We start from the raw sequence: 22,606 nt of genomic DNA on the forward strand, positions 1-22,606 counted from the left end.
CCTAAGCCTGAATCCAACGGCTCAACCTTCCCTTCCGCCTTCTTGTTGTTGTTATTACAGCGGGCTACCAAGTTTCTATACCGTAATGCAAAGAAACCGAGCAGGGCACATCACCTGTCGTTCATTCCACTGGGTTCTGGATCCTATTTCGTCCTACCGGACGTACGGGACCGACTCCTGAAACATCAATTATCGAATGATTGGGTGCGTGCGACGGTGCCGATGCCGGACACTGTGTGGCAAGAAGAAAAGAGGACGGAGAAAACCTGAGGCTTCAAATCCGGCATTGGCTTTATCGTGCAGAAATGCGCACACACGTGCTTCGCAGCAGGACGAGGGGGCCGGGCATGTGAAATCGCTTTGGACTTCATTGACTAATCCGTTAGGTAACGATTGTAGATGGCGAGTGTGGTGCGCGGTGTTCGGGCTCTGGGTGGTCGGTGGCGATGTTGCCAGATACGGCGCAGCGTGTGACTGATGTCGTCGCTGTGAGAGTTTCCTATGATACGTAGGTAGGTTAAAAGGTAGCTTTTACTGGGCTTGTGGCCCAGGAGCCCCGTGGCTGTTGTTACGCACTACGCCCTGGTTCAATTCAACAGGGGACCACAAACGGGGCCGCTTAAGGCACATGATCAGTCAATCATGCCTCTGCAAAGCGCTTTGAAATGTGCAAGCGTTTGGCCAAAGCGCATATTAAGCGTTTATTAAACGGGATGCGCACATGGCTCTATTGGGGGCAGACAATTTTGCAGGTGCAACAGTTGGACAGAACATAGACATTTCGAAATTGCTCAGCAAGATATAAATAAAAGGGAGTTTTCTTTTCGGTCTCTGTACGGCACGTACGGCTAAAATTTCCACGTTTCCCATGGCTCACGGGGGTTGTTATGCTTTAAAACTTTTCAGAAGCGCTTTGATGCGCTTCCAAGCTTCTTTGCGGGAAAATTAGGATCGCCGCCTGTGCACATACGGTGGCCAATTTCCTAGGAATTCGCGCACGTGTAGCTTTGCTTGCAATCGACAAAGCCCAGGCGCTCGATGGCTTTTCCCTCACACCTACTGTAAACTAGCGATCAAGTAGCTGTAGACTGGGCGGCCAGGTCAGAATGGCGAAAGAGGAGGTCCAGGACCGGTAAGCTGTTGACGCAGGGACTGGTTTTCCGTGCTTGTAATTCTGTAGGCTATAATAATTATTACTTCCTCAAGGCCCCCTAGCTTGCCTTTTGAACGGCGTTCGTTAAACACTTGCACGCGTTCACCCGGTTTTTTTGTATGTCCTTGATGCAGGTATGGTGTCGTCTACTTTATTTTTGTTTTGCTGGGAACTGGAACACTCCTCCCGTGGAATGTATTCCTTACGGAGAAGGTCGGTGCTGACGGGGGTTGCCGAAAGCGGGTTGAGGCTTGGCTAATTCATGGTGCTTTCCATGGCTGTTGGACCCGCATATATCTAATATCTTCCATGCAGTATCTAGCTCCGGTATCCGATTGCTGTCTGCCCTCAATCCGCGCAGGAGTTTTACGATGTGCGTCTGCATGTCCAGCCATATAACGGATACATCACAGAGAACTTCATGAGCCTTTTTTGTCTCGTATTCAATACGGCGTAAGTAGCAGCGATCACGTCGCCTTCGGTTCCTTGGTCGCGTGCAGCTGTCACACGTGTGCGGCGTGCGTGCCGGCGCTCAATATCTCACATTCGGAAGTCATGCCCTCCGCAGGAACTTGGTCGCTCTGGCTTTTCTTGTAAAATTTCAAAAGCACCTATCCCTCCGTGTACTTGTTCTCCAGCCACTGGTGATCACTTTCATTATGCTTTTATCGACCGCCGCTCTGGTAAGTCTGACTGCCGTGCTTTACCACACCGACAAAGCACAGCATGCCGGGTTCTGAGTGCTCCTCCCCAACATGCTCGTGGAATCCACCTTCGATTCAACAGCAGAGTACCACGAAGGATATAGGAAATTAAGTATTTAATGTCCTTTGCACGACAACACAACACAATCGACGCAAATAAGCGCGCACACAGGCGCACGCACTTGTAAACGCGCGGAGGCGGTCATTGGGCGCTTTTGCTTTGACTACATTGTCCTGCTAATAGGGCTGCGGATGGTGGTTGCCCGCGTGCTGGGGGTTCAGAGTTTCTGTGTGCGCATGTGTGCCGTGTGTATTTGTATGTATGTGTGTTGCGCCCTGATGTGGGAAGCCTCCGGCTGCCATCTCCTCGGCCCAGATAATGCTGTCGCCGAACTGCTAATAACCCATCATCGCCGTAATGGGTTTGACGCGCTGTGGGGAAGGGAGAATTGCGCAGGAAGCGCCCCTTTAGTTCTTCCCCTAAAGGGAATGAAGAACGAAGGGGACAACGAGGGCTAATACAATATTATACAAATGTTATACAAATTATGTCTACCATCTTAAACAGTAGACTTACTAGATTATTTACTACCGGAAGGTAAGAGCACCGTAAAATAAGACTTCGGTCGGGACCCAGATGGCTGCGGCTGAGGGTGTGTGTAGCGGGTGGGGACTAGAATATGTGCAAAGTCAAAGAAACCATTGCCGGCGTTGATGGATAAAGGGAGAGGGGGTAAGGGAACATGTCCTTGGTTCCCTTGGCGGAGAATGAGCCAAGACAGGCCGCAACCCAGACTCTGAGGGCCCAGGAGCTGCGAGGAGCTGCATGCCAGTGGTCGGGGTCCCCTTTCTTGAACCAGCACACATGCAACCTCCGCCGCATGAAGCTCCTTTCTTGCGCTGATATCTGTCTAGTTCAACCAGCCTATGAGCCCTCTCAGGGCTCTTGAGGGGACCCCCCTTCAAGGCTCCAGGGTACGGGTCCCCAGGGTACGCCTTTGCAGGCTGGTAACGCAACTCCGGAAGGTATACAACACCGACGCCCATGTATATTTCTAAAGACACACAAAAAGGTTTTCAAACAACACTATATGGAATCGCTTTCATCCGGAATTCTGTATGTAAATTTTTCTATGCAGAATTTTCTCATGCAAAGCTGAACCAAAGATTTTTCGTCTGATTGGGTTTAATTCGCAGCTCCCTCCCTTCCCCTTCCCTCTGATGATTGATGTTGGTGATGACGATAGGCTCTGCGCACTGACATCCCCGGTGACTTGATGGCCAAGTTTACCTTGCCTTCGTTGGCTCTTATGGTGGGTCCCTGACTGACCGACTGATGGACTGGGTGGGTGGATGACTGGGTCGGGGGGGCCGCTGGTGGTGGTGCTCTAGCTCTCTGACACTATGGCCGAGTAGGGTCTCAAAGCCGGGAGAGCGTTGCTGCGAAGCTTTGAGCCTGCTAAGTGAGCAAAGCCTGCTTTTGCTGAGTTTGGTTGCTGCGCCTGTTAAGTGCTGCTAGCTCCCCGATGGCTAGCTGCCCGATGGCTAGCTGGCTGGCGGGCTACGACACCACCATCGATTGCTACCCTTAAAAAATGTACAAAAACTTCCGTATGCTCGTGGTTTTGTTGGTATTGTGCTCTGTCAGGTATTTACTTGTATTGCTCTGCTTTGCTCTTCTCTACGCTGCAGGGACTGTGCATGGCCTTCTTGCAAGGCGGCACGATGCAGCTGGCGAGCATCTTCTCGATTACTCACATTCGGGTGCGTGTTCATGCGCTGTACTGTGCCCGTGCTGCTCCGTACGTCTTGGGTGTTGTACCATGTATTGCAAATAGCTCGCCGTTACCAGACATTATTATATCATGGCACGCATGCCTCTTGAGCTACTGAGGCCTCGGGAGACGTGGGGTTCTAACTCTTCTTACAATTCTATCCAATATGCAAAATTATTTCTCATGGCCAGCTAGCTAGCTGGTATTTAGCATACCTTGTTCGTATACATGTCTGGAAATGGAGCTCTCGCTCTCTATCGCTCTCCCGTGGCGCGTGGAAGAAGTGGATGGAGGCAGCGACCGGGGAACGGAAGTTGTTTGTCATGGGATGGGTTACGACATGAAGCGGAATGCGACGTCATAGCTTCCCCTATGGATTTCATACAAGGTGGAGTGACGACGAGGGTAATTTCGGTGGTGGTGGTGGTGGTGGTGGTGGAGAGCCGGCTTGTGGAGCGGAATGTGGTATGCTTTCGTTTGCGTCAGTCCGACGACAATCCGCGCCACGACGACAATGATGACACGATGACAATCCCAAACCTCTGCTCTCTTTCCTTTCTCTCCTTCCTGTTTCCGCTTTTCCTTTGCATTTATTATGCCAAGGCATTTATTGAGAAAATGTATGTTTAAATTCTCGTTCCCCTTTAATATTTAATACCTAATTTTTCTCCAAATTTTTGCATTTTCACTTTCGCAGGGTGTCGTGTCCGGCATTGCGGTGGGCGGCCTGGTGACCAGCGTGCTATCCTTTGTGAGTCAGCTTCGAGCGCAGGGAGGCAGTGGCGGCAGCGATGAACCGCAGACGGCACTGGACGTGGCCCCCGCGGCCTTTATGTACTTCTCCGCCTCAGCCGCCGTCATTGGGGCCTGCATCGCCGGCTACTGGGCCATTCCGTTGTTGCCATACGGGCGCTACAAACTGCTGCTGGCGGGCATTATTGACGACCCCAAGGAACGCAAAATGTTGACGGTGAGCCGAATAAGAGGAAGAGTGGGAGAAACGCAGAAAGGAAAGAGGAGCAGGAGGGCGAGGATCAAAGTTTTTGTACCTATTTTGGGGGCTTATGGGAGCGTCGTCGTTATCGGCGACGCCTCCCCCTCCTGCTCCTCCGCGTATCCATGCGATCATCATTTCCTCTTTTCCCTTTTTGCTGATTCCCTCCTCCATTTCCTCTTTTTCCACCCCTGCAACACGTCGTCCTCCTCCAGCCCATCCATCTCCCCCTGCACCTCCTCCTCCACCTCCCTCCCCCAACTCTTCCCTCACCTCGTCTGCTGCAGGTGGATGAGGACTACGAGGAGCCGCTGCTTACCGTGGTGGAGAGTCCCGACAGCGGCCCCAGCACCAGCACCGGCACCCGCACCGAAACCACGCGCGCCGCCATTGTCAGCATCGAGTCGGACTACACAATCTACAGCCGCACCTGGCAGCAGCGCAACGCATTTCATATTTACTGCGCGGCGCTGTTTCTCTGCCTCTGTGTTACCATGAGCACCCACCCCGGCATCTCCTCCTTCATCTGCTCTGTGGACAATCCCGCTAAGGTGTCGCCGTGCGCTTCGAGGAATGACAAGCCCGGCATTTTGGGGCGCATTGAGGGCGACCTCTTTGTGCCGGTGCTCTTTGTTCTATTTAGGTGGGTAGAGGAGACGTGAGCTCAGCAGGGGGGGAAGACGATGCTCTTTGTTCTGTGAAGTGCGGCCAGGAAGGAGGGGAGGCGGTCTTGCTGCGGCTGCTGCCGTTGCTGGCGGGGACGGGGACGGGGAGAGAACGTGCGGGCTTTGACGTGGCCTGAGGAATCGAATGGCGCATGGTGACGTGTCTCGAGAGAGAAAGAGGGACAAAGAGAGAGAGAAAGGGAGAGAGAGAGCACACAGCTGGTGGAGGACACTGACATTCCCAACTACGTACGCTTTGTGGGAGTATGAGGACGGACGAAGGTAGCAATGGGAGGGCAGGAACGCTGTGATGGGAGGGAAGGAGGAAAGGACAGCCAATCTATGTTTCGATTGGAGGTTGCTTCGTGCGGGTCGGAGTGGACGGGGGATTTAGGAAAAAACAATTTTGGAGTTGCGGAAAGGGGGCCTGAAGAGTATGATGAGGCCCTAAAGGATTTCCGTCCTACCGTTTTGCGTCCCACCGTTCAGTTCCTTTCGCCATCTTTAAGCACCGCATACCCTCCCTCCCACACCCATCCTCCCTCACCCACCGTCTCCCCCCCCTGTGTTCTGTCCCCCTCAGCTTGGGCGACTTTCTGGGTCGCTTCCTGAGCGGCTACGGTCCCTGGGCCCACGGCGCTCCGAAGCCGCTCTCCATTTTAGCCTATGCGGTATTGCGCTGCGCGGTGGCTGGAGCGGTGTTGTTTTGTCATCTGGTTACCCCCACCCCCTGGCTGCTGGATGAGTACCTGTCCCAGGACTACTGGCCCTGGGCTGTGATCCTACTGCTTGGCTGCACACAGGTGTGGGGTAACGGGAGGGGTTGTAGGCGTGCACGTATGGTTGGGTGGGTAGGGTGCGAGAAAGTGGGAGCAGCATCTGAAAGAGTTCGGGCAGTGCGGTGGGGTCGGTATTGGGAGGTGCTGGTAGCTAGCTGGGGCTCAGTACGGGGTCCACCATCCTTTCCCACTCAGGGCGCATAATACCCCCAATATATCCCTCGAGAGGCGTAACGGTTGCGCCGCTTTACTTGGTTGGCGTTTATTCGTTCACTTCATGAGTTACATACAACCGGCGTGCGGACGTCGACGGGAAGGGGCTGGCCAACCGCCGGGAACCCCACCCTCCCTTCGTGTTCCTGCGGGCTTGGGCTTCGGTCAGCATGCGTCGTGCGACTAACTACCTTATGCGCATTGTAGAAATGACTATAATGTTATTGCTCTTCCCTGTGTGTTTTCCTCCGACCTAAGCTCTCCTGGTGTTAATGTGCTGCAGGGCCACCTGATCAGCACCATTTGTATGCACGCGCCGTCCACGCTGATGCCGACCGAACAGTCCAAGTACGGCCCGGTGACGTCATTCGCGATCTCGGCGGGCTGCTTTGTGGGCTCATTTGTGTCGATGGGCCTGTCGTCTGCGTTCCAATCCCATTGAGAGCAGCGAGGTTAAGAGCCTGGTTGGCTGGCAGGCAAGAGAAGCCTTGCTTCCAAAAATGTTGGTCAAGCAAGAAACTTGTTTCTGGAAAAAGCGCTTTGGTCGAACTCGTAGCACGCACAGGAATGGCATTAAGGACGGTCGGGCTGGCTTAAACAGGCTGGCTTCTCTTCGATTTTTTGCAAGGCTTTTCGGCGTAAGAAATCGTAGTCCTTAAGATATAACGGCCGTCACACGAATATGGGCCACCCGGATATCAGATCAGTGTGCGGACCCTCCCGTGTAATTTTCCCACAGCTTCAATTTTGAGGGGTGATATGAGCTTATATACGGTATGCCGTAATGCTGTAGTGTATCGTAGAACGGTGTCGGCCGTGACGTGTACTGCGCAACATGCATAACTTCCAGCCGACGTCTGGAACAGGTATATTCTATGGATTTTACGTCTACGGTATGTCCGTGTTTGCATGTTGTATGCCCGCGTTTGCGTGTTGAGCTGCGGATGTTTGGAAATGTGATCATTGGATGCGGAACCCGGGGTTCTTTGGGGCGTTACTGTTGGGTTTTAATTTCGGATTTGGGTCACAAGCCGGAGGCTCGTACCCTTTCAGTTGCAATGAGCAACAATACACAAGCAACAGCCTGCCAGGACAGCAGCAGAGCTGGCAAGGTGGGTACAGGACGTGATGCTTTTATCGGGGGCTCTATTGCTTGTCTGCGCAATCCTCAGTATGACCTCCCGGAGGTCTATTTGTGTAGTGCAAGTGTATTAGATGGAAGTGTAACGTATATTTTTCCGTAGGTCTTGTGCCAGGCAGCTTATGGTTGAGGTTCTTGGTCTTGGGGTGGGAATCTTGACGCTTGTGGTCCTGATAAGGTGCATGGGTGTCAGGTGGTATTGCCACCTGTATTTATCCAACTACTACATAATCAATGCTTAGTCGTTGGTTTCTGTTTCTGATCGCCGTGTTTTTTGTTCGTTGTAATGTTAGTTCATCACTCACAGATGTGTCCGAAGGAGATCAGGCGTTGTTCCATTTAACAATTTTTGCCGTACTGTGTCTTAAATGCACTAAAACCCCTAAGTCTTTGATACGGTTGGCACAGAGTCAGAGATTTGGTTATTTTGGTCCGGAGCAGCGATGACCGGAATCGGTCTGGAAACCCCATATAATCAACGGTTATGTTAGTTTCACTGCGTATAGTTATTATCCTGGCCTGAAAGAAATATAGTTAGAGGCGAGGCAATTTTCGAAACATGCGTAACGACAAATAATCAACCATATTTGCAATTTGCTCACGTCGCACGGCTTTGTTTTGAATGACAATCAGTGTACGGATGATATACTTTGGGTTGTGCAAGTTATCTGTCACGTGTATAAAATTTGCCAGATGTGGCAAAAACGATCGTGATACATAACCTTGTTTCATTAAACAATTGGAGGATAAGGAGAAAGGAAGCGATCTACCTTGCCTTAGTCAAGGCAAGGCTAGCTGCAAAAAACGCAAACACAGGGACAATCAAAAAACGAAAGAAGCCTCCTAACGCCATTAGCAGAAGGCGTCGTATAGTCGCCATACCCGTCGAACAAGGCAGCACACAGTGGTTAGTCTCCCTGTCACTCGCACTATCATATCATACCTGCGCCCGCCCGCCACGCATACGGAACCGACAACTAGACAGGTTAGTCAAAACTGCTGCAGCTCGCCCTGGCCTGTGCTCAGCTTCACTCAAAACGCTTCACGTCGTGGTCAAACACCACTCACGGCCTATTCACATACTTATTAAATAGGGTTGTGCGCCAGTCGACGCGCCGCACAACCGTGCATCGGGGGTTTGCTACAAACCACATATAACCTTCCCATGCTTTGCTCCAGCTTGCAGCGCAAGACAAGATGGTTCATACCCATGGGCGTCGACTACCACCTGCCTCTGCAAGCTGCACCAAAGCGACAAGCAGCGACACAACGGCTCTGTTTCATCAAACCCCAGCACCGTTTCATCACCGTCCACTGCTTCCCGGTCTTCACGATGCTCACTTGGGCAACATCTGGTACTTGTCCTTCTTCGTGCCCAAGATCTTCTGGTCGATAAACTCGCGCACCACGGCAATGCCCAGCGGGATGGCCACGTGCGGCCGCAAGAAGTACGTCTTGGGCTGCATGTTGGTCATGATCTCGGCCCACTTGGACATCATGGCATCGCCCTTGCGCTGCATTTCGCTGGCCACGGCATCCAGTAGGATGGGGCAGCGGTACACCACCTCCGCAAACGCCTTGCTCATCCAGAAGTCGTGGCCGTATAGGGCACGCCACTTGGCCTCGTACTGCCGGGTGGAACGAGCCGAGAAATCGCCGGTCTGGCGCATGGACAGAATGGTCTCCGCAGCCGCCTTGCCGCCCATCATGGCCGTGTGGATGCCCTCGCCTACGGTGGGCATGTGGGGTGACAGGGACAAGAGCAAAATGAAACAAACAGATCCCCCACAGTATCTTTCCTAACAACTGTTAACATTGTCACGTACGCGTTAAGGATGACCACCAATCAGCCGTCATATGCCGTGCCGAGATTAACGGAAGACCCTGGCCTCGCCATCACCCTAATTCAGATGTACTTGTGCGCCCTTTGCACAACAGGTTGGAAAGTGATGTGTTCTCCCTCTTACAGAACCCCTTTTTTTCTTGTGTCCGCCCTAGCCTCTTTGCTAACCCGCCATACGCGCGCTAGCCATTAAGCCACTTTCCATTTTCATCAACGTACCGGTGTACGGGTCGATGTGGCCGGCGGCGTCACCAATAATGAGTAGGTGGTCATCAAAGCTCGTCTTGAGACCCTGGCTACCCAAGCGCAGACTGGCGGCACGCATGCGCTCAATCTTTGCGTTGGGCCCAATCGACTTTGAAATAAACGGGTCGTACTTGATTGCGTCGTTGTGCAGACGTGCCAGATCCGACTCCTTGACGTCACCGCAGTAGCCGTCCTTGCCGCAAGGGATGAGGTAGTAGCAGAAGTTGAGCTCCTCGTTGGGGTGGCGGAAAATGGCGGCATAGCCAGGCAGCGACCACTTGGGGTAAAAGCACACGCCATCAAAGTTGGTGTTGTGGGTGCCTCCCTCGATGAAAGCGCGCGAGCAGATACCCTTGGGCGGCTCTGTGCAGTAGCCGAGCTTGGTGGCGAGGCGGGATGTGGCGCCGTCCGCGCAGACCAGCACACGGCCACGGACGGTTGCGCCGGAGGCAGATGTCACGGTCCACAGGCCACAGGCCTTATCAAAAGAAGCACTGCTAACCTCAAAGTTTTCCTTGAGATCAGCACCAGCGCGGGCGGCGTTTTTGGCGACGCGCACGTCCAGGTTGATACGCTTAACCGCACAGCATGCCGCCTGGCCAAGCTTCTGCTTGGAGACGCCAATATAGGAAGTGCCATTCGGGCTAACAAAGCCACCAGCATCGGCAAAATGGGCTTCGTTGTTGGCGACGAGCTCCTGGAGGACGCCCATGTCCTCCAAGATGCGAATCGCAGGCGTGCAGACAGCATCGCCACAGTACTTGTCGCGCGGGAACGTTTCCTTCTCCAGAAGGGCTACCTTAGCACCACCGCGGGACATGTAATAAGCGCAGACGGAGCCAGAAGGACCGGCGCCTACGATGACCGCGTCGTAAGCGTCGGCCGGCAGAGTGTCGACCGTATATGGGCCGCGGGCCGGGACCGCCGTCTGGGCGCGGCGGTAAGCATAAGCTGCAAGCAGTGCCACAGATGTGGCACCAGCAGCGATCGCTACCGTCTTCTTGTTCTCCTGTACATACTTCTCCACCTTCTCCAGCGCCTTTTCGATGTGAGCAGCCATTGGTCTGATCCGAGCGTTACAGGCGGCGAGCAGTCACAGCTGATGTCCGCAGCCCTACAGGGTGAAAACCTGATACCTTAAGAAGCAAAGATGGAGCGTTCGGCCAAGATCAGGATGAGCGCGGGAATAGTGAGGCTAAGGATAGAGACGCGCATATATCGAGCTGCTCACAGAGGAAAGTGTTATGGCCGAAGCTACCTGCAATTTGGTAGTTTAGACAAAGGTAAGTTAACCATACGCGAGAGGTAAAGCCCGCGCTTCGCACAATTGGACGAGCAGTCGTGCAAGCGAGCCTTTTAAACCCCTGAATCGGCGAGAGCTGTGATGCCGAGCACTAGCTTGGAATATGTTGGGCTTGCTTTGTATGTCTCGCAGGTCCGTGGACAAATAGCCATGTTTTGCTCTGGCTCATTCCCTACTTTGCAGCAAGTAACTAGCAGGAAAACATGTTCAGCTATGATCTTTATTTCCCATTTTCCAGAAACAGTTACGCAAACACGCGCATTTTGAAGCTTCTGAAGCTTCTTGGCGACCCACGGGTGTAGTCTCTAACCTTCCCTTTCCCATGAGTGGCAGCAAACAATACTTCCCTCTAAAACATACTGTAAATTTCACAGCCATTCGGGGACATCAAGGGCGATCTTATGGTGGGGGCAAGAACTGCCTTGCAGCGGCTGGCGAGGGAGGACAGGAGAAAAGACAGATTTCGTGTATCAACATCAAGCCGTGATAGGTGACCCTCTAGGATGCGCTTACTGGCCCCATAATGAGGCTGGTTTGGCAAGCTGGCGGGGAAAAGCAGGGGCACCTGAGCCATTGCTCACCACCGCGCAGCATCATTATCTAGCGGAATGCTCAGCATTTCAGCTTCCGTAAAGACATCACGTAGGAAAGGACTGCATTCCGCACTTAAGCTGACTGCTTGGCCCCGATATGTATGTACGGTATCGTGTCGGAACGGCCGAAAAGGGCGAGCGCACGCGGTCGCTCGATTGACCTCGCAAAGCGACACTTCAAGAACTGCACGGCCGAAGCGTGCTGTGGTGCTCAACGGTACACATGTAAAGCCAGCAAACTGCGCAGCCCGTCAAAGGCACCCAACAGCGTTGCTGCATCAGGTTCCCCTGGACTGCAACAGAACTTGGAATGTCAACGGAAAACGTTCCATGCGGTTCAAGGCGGTTCGCTTTTGGTACTCATCACCTTTTAGTCCCCTCCATAAAGACTAATTCGTGCGCAACTCTAATATTGTCAGCAACTGCCACGGCCTCCCCTATATGTCCGTTCACGTCCAATCGGCCTGCATCCTACGCATCATTCGCGCGTGCACATGCCAGTGTTGTGCGGGAGAGGCGCTCCTAGGGGCGTTGCACTCGACCCGTTCAGGGTCCACTGTAACAATCGCATTCACATGCCAGGGCTCCAGCGGCTGGCGCCTTCACGGGCCACAACTGACCAGACTTTCAACAAGCTTTGAACGTCAACCATCCGCAATCATGTGCATTCATTCCCCTGGGCCAGTGCGGCAAGTTGCTGTATTTTAAAAATGGCAGAAAGCCCGGTGCAAAAGTGTGCCGTTACTAGCACTGGATGGCCCCCCGTCGAAAGGATTTGAGGGCTAAATCCCCCTGGCGTGGCGCATCATCGCGCCTTACTTCGTTTTCGTTTGTGCGTTCCTATATGTCCTATCCTGCGGTTCATTTAATAGTGCGAGCAGCAGGTCTGGGGAGCATCACATGTGTGCGAAATCACTGACTTCGCAGAAGTGGGCACACATGGGTGGGAGAAACTATCTGGCTGAGGATGAGGGTGCCCCGAAACGTACCTTCGGGGAGAGTGGTAGGGGGACTGCCAACAGGCTAGCGGACGGCCACACAACACAGGGTAAAGCAACGCGCTCCTCCCTTCTTGACGCAATCACGGATCACTGCCGCTGGCGTGCTATCGACGCGATTAATAATAACCAGAACCTGGGAATAGAGGACGAACGCACAGCTGACCAGGAACTAAGTTGATGCGCCGTTGATCCGCTAGATTTGGTTGTGGATGCTGGTGGTGAGTTGCTGAACCCAACGAATACATTCTGAGAAGTCGGATGGGGTGAACGGATTAGGGTGTGCCCCTCTAGCAGGGGAGAGCAGGGAACTGCCTCCAAGGGAATGGGGGCCGCTGGTGAAGCTATACCACCCTGTAACAACATACATACATACATACGGACTGCCGATATATACGTACGCGTGGCGCAGGTGCGTGACTCCTCATCACTCCTTTCCAGCAGCCAGCCCATCAGTTCTCTACGTACACACACCTAAGAGACCGCACCCAGAAAACAAACCAGGCGGACTGATTCAGGCAGACTACTATTTTTATCGTTTCACCACCCGCCGCGAATGCGAACCGTCGCTGCGGTACTGCTGGCGCAACCACGGTAATGACTGCAGCCAGTCCGTCGATTTTGTTGTACCATCGACCGTACGTTCGCCGTACATGGCAGTACTATCGTCACGACCCACATGTAGGGGCTGCCGTGCCGCCGCTACCCGACAGAACTTCCGCCCATCCAACACTTGTGACCTATTCGTTGGATCCAATCCGCTGTACTGCCACCATTGCCGTACGGTGCGCTGCGTGCCCATGCCGTACTTGAATCCGGTGCCGTGTTCACTAAGCATCAGAGCCGCAACCTGTGCAACGTCAGAACGTCACAACAAAACATCTTTTTACCAGTCCGCAAGTAAAAAACATTTGATGAGCCAGACTGAGCCAGACAGAAAACACACGAGCAGTGGAGAGGTGCCCGAAGAAGATCAGGAACAATAAACACTCTTACAACGCCTCCACTTCGTGTTATCTTAATATTTTATATAATATATTAGTTCTACCCTCTTCGCACGTCCTTCATAGATCACTTGGGAACCCGAACACACACTGAAGAGCGCGCTTCAGGGATCACTTAGCTGCATGCATCTAGCTAGTTGTCACAGACAGGCAGAACTCATGATAAGTGGCCCTTCAGCACATGTGCTTGTACCCAATACCAAAGGACTTTACACCACGACGAAGTGTGTTCCTAGCGCCGCCCAATCCGCTTCACCTGCCGCTTACCGAACAGACAGACAACTGACATACATACATACATACATACATAGCTAAGTGACCCATCATGGAGTGCCAAAGCGCGCCCAGCTGTGTATGACGTAAAAGAATGATGTACGAGACACAACAGAGATATCACATGCACATGTCGTACGCATGCCGTACACTGCTGGCAACTATCGAACCAACCTTACGAAGTACGGCGGCCTTGCGAGTGTGGTAGCTGGCATCCGCGTCGAAATCCTGCCGATAGGTTTTATTCAGTTGTCTAGCTGTGACGGTCGTTATTATGTATATCTATTTCCTAACTTGATGATACAATGTACAATGCATAATATATCTGTACGTGTGATGTACAGATGCATGTACACATACATAACATATACATATGCACAATAGTTCAGGCACTACTTGTAAAGCACACACCAATGCCCCCGGAGGTTCGGGATTGAGACCTGTCAGGGTCGAAATTATTCCTTCCGATGGTGGAAGGTAAAGTGCTCCTAGTCGATGGACGGTGGTGACCTGGGATAAAGTTGACTTGCGAGCTGACCAGTAATGGAGTTGAGCCGCCGCCGATCCGGCGGATTCCGTTGGATGCCGGTGGTGGTTGCTGAACCATCCACATGAAATCGCAACTAAGCAGATAAAGCGCGGGATGCTGTGGAGAGCTATGGAACGCTAGCTGCGGCGTAATAATATAATAAATATAATAAACATAGTAAATATAATAAATATAATAAATATAATAAATATAATAAATATAATAAAGAATAAAATAATAAAATAATAAAAGTAATAAAAATAATAAAAAAAGTACGTACGGTGTGCTTATCATTAAATTAATAGTTATTTTGGACATACGCGCGCATCATAACTACTAGCATGCATGCATGCATGCGCACTAGTTTATGACGCACTCACGTTCCAGAACTTTGGTGCTCCCTCCCTGCCGTAGTGGTGGAAGGCCACATTGCGGTCCGGAGCGAACATGTCCCAGCCGTGCGTCCACAGGCGAGCACTGGAGGGTGCGTGTGTGTATGTATGTATGTGTGCGTTTATGTATGGGGGGGGAGGTACACATGTGATGTAATGGATGGGGTAGGAGGTTTTCCTTTGGAAGGGGTTTATTACACATTTCTAACGGAGGGGCGACAGCTGCCACCTGCCACCTGCCACCTGCCACCTGCCACCTGCCACCTGCCACCTGCCACCTGCCACCTGCCACCTGCCACCTGCCACCTGCCACCTGCCACCTGCCACCTGCCACCTGCCACCTGCCACCTGCCACCTGCCACCTGCCACCTGCCACCTGCCACCTGCCACCTGCCACCTGCCACCTGCCACCTGCCACCTGCCACCTGCCACCTGCCACCTGCCACCTGCCACCTGCCACCTGCCACCTGCCACCTGCCACCTGCCACCTGCCACCTGCCACCTGCCACCTGCCACCTGCCACCTGCCACCTGCCACCTGCCACCTGCCACCTGCCACCTGCCACCTGCCACCTGCCACCTGCCACCTGCCACCTGCCACCTGCCACCTGCCACCTGCCACCTGCCACCTGCCACCTGCCACCTGCCAAGGTCCAAAACTATATTTGGAAGCTCGAGGTGTTCACATCACGGGGTGAGTAGGGGGGGGAGAGTGGGTATCCTGCCACCGGGTAATATGGAAGAGAGTAAGTTGGTATGTATGTATGTTGTTACAGGGTGGTTAACTTCACCAGCGGCCCCCATTCCCGAAGCAGTTCCCTGCTCTCCCCTGCTAGAGGGGCACCCTAAGCCATTCACCCCATCCGACTTCAGAATGTATTCGTTGGGTTCAGCAACTCACCACCAGCATCCAACCAAATCTAGCGGATCAACGGCGCATCAACTTAGTTCCTGGTCAGCTCGCAAGTTGATATCAGCACGTCCTACACCGTCCATATGATGGGTTGCCACCTCCTATTTCGACATTCCTCAAACACCCGAGGAGCCGATAGGCGGATTTGAACCCGGGTCGGCCGGGAGCAGTAGTCAGGCCTTTACCTCTGCCAGCCGCCTGCCTTGGTATGTATGTGGACATGTACGGAATGCTGCTGCCGTACTTATACAGTTGTACATCCATGTACTACGTACCTGTACAACGCCTCTTCTCCGTGAAAGAGGTACTCCAGGGTGGGGTCGAAGGGTACGGCATGCAGTACACGAGCCTCCGTAAACATGAATCCAGCTGCCGCGAAGGGCACCGGCTGGTCGCGGGGTAGGAGGTGGGGTAGGAGGTGGGGTAAGAGGTGGGGTAAGAGGGGAAGACGAACCACGTGAACGAGTGAAGCTGCTGGCAAGGAAAGACTGATCCGCCAGAAATAAAGAAGGCATAACTAACCAGTCGGCGCTTGCGAAGGAGAAGTCCTCGCGATGATGTAGTGATGACGATAGCGGAAAACTATCTGCCTAGCCGCCAAGACTAAAATAAAGTGCGAAAAGAGAGCAGGAAAACCATCCGTAAAAAGGTAGGTGCAAAGGCGGCGAAGACCAAAAAGCTGACGTAGAGGTGACTTAAGCTGGAGCAAAACTGGCTGATAAGCTGGTTTTAAACAAGCTGCCGGTGACATGCAAGTGCTCCTCCCAGGCCCCCCAACACGCGCAACCGACCCGACCGACCCGACTATCCTAGCCCGGCCAGCCGACCAACACAGCGCGATTCACCGACAAAGCTCGAAGGAGGGGGGTTAGGAGGGGGGTTAGGAGGGGGGGTTAGGAGGGGGGTTAGGAGGGCACTAAAACCAACTGCCCAACAATTTGCTTTACGGAAGGGTGGCGCTGGTGGAACGACTACGTCTACATCTACAGGTGTCACACACACTAGGTTGACGGACGAGATGCGAGATTCTACTGACACACACACACACCTGTTGGCTACGGAGCTTGCTTTGGTATTCTCCGTGTATTCCCCGCGCGCCAGCGCCATTTCCCTCAACGCGGCTTCCACATCAATAACACACACATACAGACATACAGACACCTATACACACAGACATATACACATATACACATGTACCTATACACAGACAGACAGACAGACACACACACAGCCCCGCGCTCCCACCCGGAACTCCCCCTCGCGGGGGGGGGGCTCCACGAGCTCGGCCTCCAAGGTAATGACGTACTGCCCCTCCGCCTCCGCCGCCCACTGGGCTCGACACATGACGGGCACTCGCCGCTCCGAAACGTCATCCCAGGAAGGCGGATAGTGCTGTGCAGTGGTGGTGGGTACGGGGGGGAAAGACGAACCACGTGAGAACGAGTGAAGCTGCTGCCAGGGCAAGAGTGTACCAGACTTAGATCTGACCAAAAGGCGTTCTTGAAGTGCGGCGACCTCGAGGGACGACGTAGTGAAGAAGATGTCGGAAAAACTACCTACCTAGCCGCCAAGACTAAAATAAGCGCGGAAGAAAAGCTAAGTAAGGCCAAGCGTACAGAAGTAAAGGTAGGTGTAGAGGGAGGCGGCGGAAAAGTAGTAAAAAAAAACTGCTGACGTGAAGCTGGAATAAAGTTTGCCGCCGGACCGGCGGCGGCATTGACGAGGTTTGGCCAAGAACTGGCTGATTAGCTGGTAATAAAAAGCTGGTGACATGCAAGTGCTCCTCTCAAACAAACCCCCCCAAAAAACGCGCGTACGGGGGGAAGGGGAGGGGGGAAGTATGTATGTAGGGAGCTGTATGCGAGGGCGGGGACGGGGACGGGATTTCGGAAAAGACAACTCCAGTGAGGGCGGAGGCGGCGGGTGAGAGTCTTTATGTGTGTGGAAAGACGGGGAAAAGGGAAAGGAAGAGAAAGGGGAGGAAAAGGGGGAATCATTGCGATGCTGCTGATGAAACTCAGAAATGAACCATGCCATCGTCTGCCGGGGAAAGGGCGGAGGAAAGGGCGGGGCCCGCCCGAAGAGAAACGCCCGATGGCCTTGGATCGCCCGCAGGGGGAGGAGGTGAGTGGGAGGGAGCGCAGCCGGGGGATCGGCGACGGGAGGAAGGGAAAGTGTTGTAGAGTGTGAAGGTAACAATTATGGAAGGGTGGTCAGGCGAGCGGTGTTAAGACCAGCAAAGCGCCGGACCCCCGTTGGGTCCTATTGCTGTGGCTACCATTCACTGGTATATGAGTGTCGGTCATTTCCAACAAGCGGTCGCTCCATTCGTACGTACCGTAAGTACGGCATTCTTGCTGGGGGCCGATCGTATCATCCGTACCAGCTCCACATCCCAGCCAGGCGCGAAGCTCATATGAGAATCGATCTTGCTTGCCGTACAGCCGCCGTCCATCAGGTTTGAAAGCCAACAGCCGTACAGCCGCAGACGGCGGTTGTATAATATTTTTGCACCGCGAGTGTGACCCATGGGTCATTAGTGGCATGGGATGTGATGAGGGGAACTTCTTAGTTAAGGAAAGACACTTTGTTTAGGTTGGGCTTGGGTTGGTCCGGGGTGACCCATGAAGTCAAATTCCGAGGTGGAGGTCAGAGAGGGGGTTGGAATGTAGAAGAGCGGACACAGCTCCCACATTCCGATCCGCATGTTTGAAACCCGATGAGCCCTCCGGGCGGCGCCTCTGACGTCTCGTGACATCTCGTGACGTCTCGTGACGTCTCGTGACATCTCGTGACGTCTCGTGACGTCTCGTGACATCTCGTGACGTCTCGTGACGTCTCGTGACGTCTCGTGACGTCTCGTGACATCTCGTGACGTCTCGTGACGTCTCGTGACGTCTCGTGACGTCTCGTGACGTCTCGTGACATCTCGTGACATCTCGTGACGTCTCGTGACGTCTCGTGACATCTCGTGACGTCTCGTGACGTCTCGTGACGTCTCGTGACGTGAGCTTTATTAACTAACAGTCTGTAAAGCGTGCTGTGTTCCTCATGCAGTGAATGGAGGGAGGTTAATAAAAGTGTAATTTGACCCGGCACGGTTTTTTTTTTCGTTTTTCTGTTGTGTTACGCATCATGTGGTGGATTCCCCCCCCACACACACACCAGCTGCACATCGTGTATCTAGATATCTACAGACATACATATCTTACACAGACGTACACAACTACAGACGTACATAACTACGGATATATGTGCGTGTATCATGCCATCTGCCACGCCGCAGCAGCGCACACTTTGGCTGACACAACCAGATTATGTTTTTGCAGGAGGGTCTGTGCGAGGCCAGCTGTACGACATCCCACCTGCAGTAGGTATTGCTCTCCGCCGTACATTGTGGCTGCCTGGTGTCTGGATACGCTGGGCCCCTTGGCGGAGGAAAGATCCAGGGACAGTCGCCTGTGTGTATGAGTGGTGTACACATACATACAAACATACAGAAAACACATACACACACATATATATACATACAACGGCATACAGTCACATATATCCCACAACACAACTCACATACATACAGATAAACATCAATCTGTTATTGTTCCACGTCGTTTCCGTTGCACACCCATTACGACGACGCTGTCACGCCATATGACGTGCTAACAGACATAAGAAATGCGGATGGATCATACACACATACACACATACACACATACACACATACACACATACACACATACACACATACACACATACACACATACACACATACACACATACACACATACACACATACACACATACACACATACACACATACACACATACACACATACACACATACACACATACACACATACACACATACACACATACACACATACACACATACACACATACACACATACACACATACACACATACACACATACACACATACACACATACACACATACACACATACACACATACACACATACACACATACATACACACATACATACACACATACATACACACATACACACATACATACACACATACACACATACATACACACATACACACACGTTTTTGTTTCTCTTACACGTCGACACCTAGGTAGGTTCCCTGTGACGCGAGAAGCGCTCCTTTCACATCCGACATAAGCCCCACCTGCCGTAGAGTTACACAGACGGACACACACACATACACACACACATATACACACAGACACACACACACAGACAAACATACATACACGCACCGGATGTTCTTCTCGAAGGGTGCCAGTTCCGGTGACTCGCAGCGCTCAGCAGCAGCAGCAGCAGCAGCAGCAGCACTAGCAGTAGCAGTTGCAGCGGCTGACGAAGAGCCCTCACCGCCGTCGACGCCGTCGCCGGCCTCGGGATGGGCTGTGGCGGTTTCGCCGACGTTGGCGATGTCGCCGGCTGCGGCAGCCACGGCGGCGGTTTCAATTCCAGGCTTCGGAGCCGCGGTGTAGGTTACGACGCCGGCAAATACGAGCTCGGGGCGTCGAGCTTGGCGATATAGACTCAGGAGTGTCGCGGCGCATCTGGGTTTTACGGCAATCGTACGGCACACAAAGCGAACGGATGACGTGTGGTCGCACTATTTGGTCAAGTGCTCTCCCAAGAGCGGGCGAATAAACGGACGGACGGGCGAACGAGCGAAAAATGCGAGAGCAACACTTTTTTAAAAAAGGGATAAGTAGTAGAATCTTATCGCGAGAAAGGCGCACGCGCGTGTGTGCATATGTACGGGGATGATGAGATCGTTCGAATATGTTTATGCGATCATCATCTCCGTGCGCGGCATAATCTAGCGAATGAATTTCCTTGCATGTCATGATGACCCATGTCATGCGGGGGCCCTGCTGGGAAGCGGGATGAACCTGAGAGCGACCTGGTTGCCGGCGACGAACAGGAGAAGCTGACGAAAAGCGAAAGCAAAACAAAGGAATACATGGCGCCAACATCTTTTATAATCTCATCGCTTTATGATCTTCAACAATATTTATGGACATGCGTTGAAAAGCTGCGCGCCTGGCGCGAAGTATTAAACGCGAAGTCCGAGTCCTTACGGTAAGCAGCCAGCGCTGCCCTGCTCTGCCAATATTCGCTCTACTTTCGCCGTTGGCAAGCTTGCACTTACTCAACATCTCTATAGGAGCCAATTGTTACAAAAATCGTTTCGGTCCGGCTGCTCCTGGGCGTTCTGAAGCGCTGCGCCCCAAGCAGCGTTGCGGTCGTGCACAAAAGCGCCAGGATCAACGCGGCCGGCACGATGCGGCGAAACGCGAACGACCAAGCCATGGCTTATTCCTAGAAAATTGTAATAGTGATCAAGCAAAAGAAAGTAGGAGACGACATGAACAGCTCTATCGTTACGGCAAAGGAGAGGTCGAAAGAGTCAAGCTTGGAAGGGTCAGTCAGGCCTATGTGTGGGCTCCCCGGGACCCTCACGTAATTTGGGTTAAGCATATGCGGATGAAATATTTTACTATTTTGTGAATTCATTTGCTGAGGCGATGGTAGCTATTGGTGCGCACGTATGCATCACTGTGGCGATGATGCGCAGTCCCGAATAAACGGCTTCCGATTTACTTTAGTTGGCGGGAACCCACAGTCCAGCCCACAGCGTAAGCAGCGGGGCCCCGAGGCAGTTAACCATTATGATCGTGAGCGCCAGCCACAAAGAAAAGAAAACAGCCTCGCATGGCTGATGACCCACAGGACCAGGCAAGACGTGTCACAAACAGAAGTCGCTGAATGGACTTAAGACTGGCTGAGTCCTTCCTCCCTTATAATTTGTTAAAGCTCACCCTTGCACGTCAAGGGCAAACAAGAGTCCCGCAATCACGGCCGCGACGTGATGCTTGTCGCAAACATTTTCATGTACGGCAACCGAGATGTAACCCTCAGCGAGTATACGAAAATTAACTTGCTGCTGTTCGGACCAGACTACGTTACCTTGAGAAGATATGACAAAGAATGAGACGTTGTAGTTGTTACAGTGGAGCTTGAAAGAATGAGCGCGTTGTGCACATGCACGCCCACGCAACTGTATGCATCGCCATGCTCTCTCTGCCTGGTCCTGGTAGACCAGTTAATTGGAGCTTAAACCAGTGTTGATATATCGGTAAAAGTCGATTTCCCTAAGAATTACCTTTTTCCCCTGCTTTGAGTTTTTGCATGTATGTCTACGGAACAAAGTGTCCCTCTGCTTGCCCTCCCTGTCTACCAACATCCACGCAAAGCATGGAAGTCTAGGACGGGCAAATCTGCACCTATGCAAATTACCTTTTAACAAAAACGCCGGTATCGCACATCAGGACTCCAAAGCAAGCAAAAAAAAGCCAAGTCTGCTCAAAGTCTAGTAACCATACGGTGTACCTCGAACCCGCTCGTAACGCCGACATACAGACATACAGATTGATCAGTCGAACCACAGAAGCAAGAGCAACCGTAGGCAGAGACTTACAGTCGTTGATGAAGCAATGCACCGCATGCGGCCGACACGCACACCATATGTCAATACACGAATAAACGACCGACAAACACACACACACACACAACAAGAACAACAACGCACCATTACCTGACTGATAATATTGAAAATCATCAGATTGCTTTTTGAGAGCTTCGCTTAGCTCAAGAGCCAAACTGGTAGAAGATGTACACGCAAGACACGACGTCCTGAGCCAGTAATAAGCACCGGCATTCGTACATACCAGTACAGAACATCCGTCGTACAGTCGTACCACATGCAATGATTAACCATTAGCGAACAGTCATTAACTTCACTTCACACAGCAGCAGAGCTCATAACCCAATTCGCACACACAAAGCAAACAAATGGAAATGGAAAATGCCGCCAGGCGCCCCCCGCATCTCGTCCTTTTCTCTCTCCCCCTCCGCCCCATCTTACTGGGCAATAACAGTATTACAGTTTTAAAGTGTCCGCACCGGTGTGTGTGCTGAGGGGTCCGTCAAAGCCGCGGGGGCCAATGGACCCACCGTATTTCATTCTCTCATTGTCCTTGAGAGTCTTCGCAACTCTTGTCCGTTCACGCAGTCCTGTCGGGCT

The 22,606-nt window shown here is 52.6% G+C and overlaps 3 protein-coding genes across 3 annotated transcripts; 1 reads left to right on the forward strand and 2 right to left on the reverse strand.

The window, feature by feature from the left end:
- Positions 1-927: 927 nt before the first annotated feature.
- On the forward strand, positions 928-6,725 carry VOLCADRAFT_105694 (uncharacterized protein; the record flags this gene model as incomplete). The annotated part of the gene is made up of 10 exons (XM_002952753.1): positions 928-1,132; positions 1,288-1,366; positions 1,515-1,606; positions 1,722-1,836; positions 3,105-3,170; positions 3,550-3,621; positions 4,330-4,602; positions 4,914-5,269; positions 5,875-6,094; positions 6,567-6,725. The coding sequence occupies exons 1-10, from the start codon at positions 1,107-1,109 to the stop codon at positions 6,723-6,725; spliced, it is 1,458 nt and encodes a 485-aa protein (XP_002952799.1). The 5' UTR covers positions 928-1,106.
- Positions 6,726-7,977: 1,252 nt separating this feature from the next.
- Positions 7,978-10,781, reverse strand: VOLCADRAFT_82001 (uncharacterized protein). The gene is made up of 2 exons (XM_002952822.1): positions 9,487-10,781; positions 7,978-9,153 (listed from the first exon to the last, which is right to left on the reverse strand). The coding sequence occupies exons 1-2, from the start codon at positions 10,571-10,573 to the stop codon at positions 8,762-8,764; spliced, it is 1,479 nt and encodes a 492-aa protein (XP_002952868.1). The 5' UTR covers positions 10,574-10,781; the 3' UTR covers positions 7,978-8,761.
- Positions 10,782-11,184: 403 nt separating this feature from the next.
- On the reverse strand, positions 11,185-20,832 carry VOLCADRAFT_93546 (uncharacterized protein; the record flags this gene model as incomplete). The annotated part of the gene is made up of 8 exons (XM_002952823.1): positions 11,185-11,247; positions 13,087-13,257; positions 14,594-14,690; positions 15,793-15,905; positions 16,763-16,909; positions 18,883-18,976; positions 19,866-20,072; positions 20,672-20,832. The coding sequence occupies 8 exons, from the start codon at positions 20,830-20,832 to the stop codon at positions 11,185-11,187; spliced, it is 1,053 nt and encodes a 350-aa protein (XP_002952869.1).
- Between the last annotated feature and the right edge of the window lie 1,774 nt (positions 20,833-22,606).

The sequence above is a fragment of the Volvox carteri genome, assembly GCF_000143455.1.
Source record: "Volvox carteri f. nagariensis unplaced genomic scaffold VOLCAscaffold_32, whole genome shotgun sequence".
Taxonomy (NCBI): domain Eukaryota; kingdom Viridiplantae; phylum Chlorophyta; class Chlorophyceae; order Chlamydomonadales; family Volvocaceae; genus Volvox; species Volvox carteri.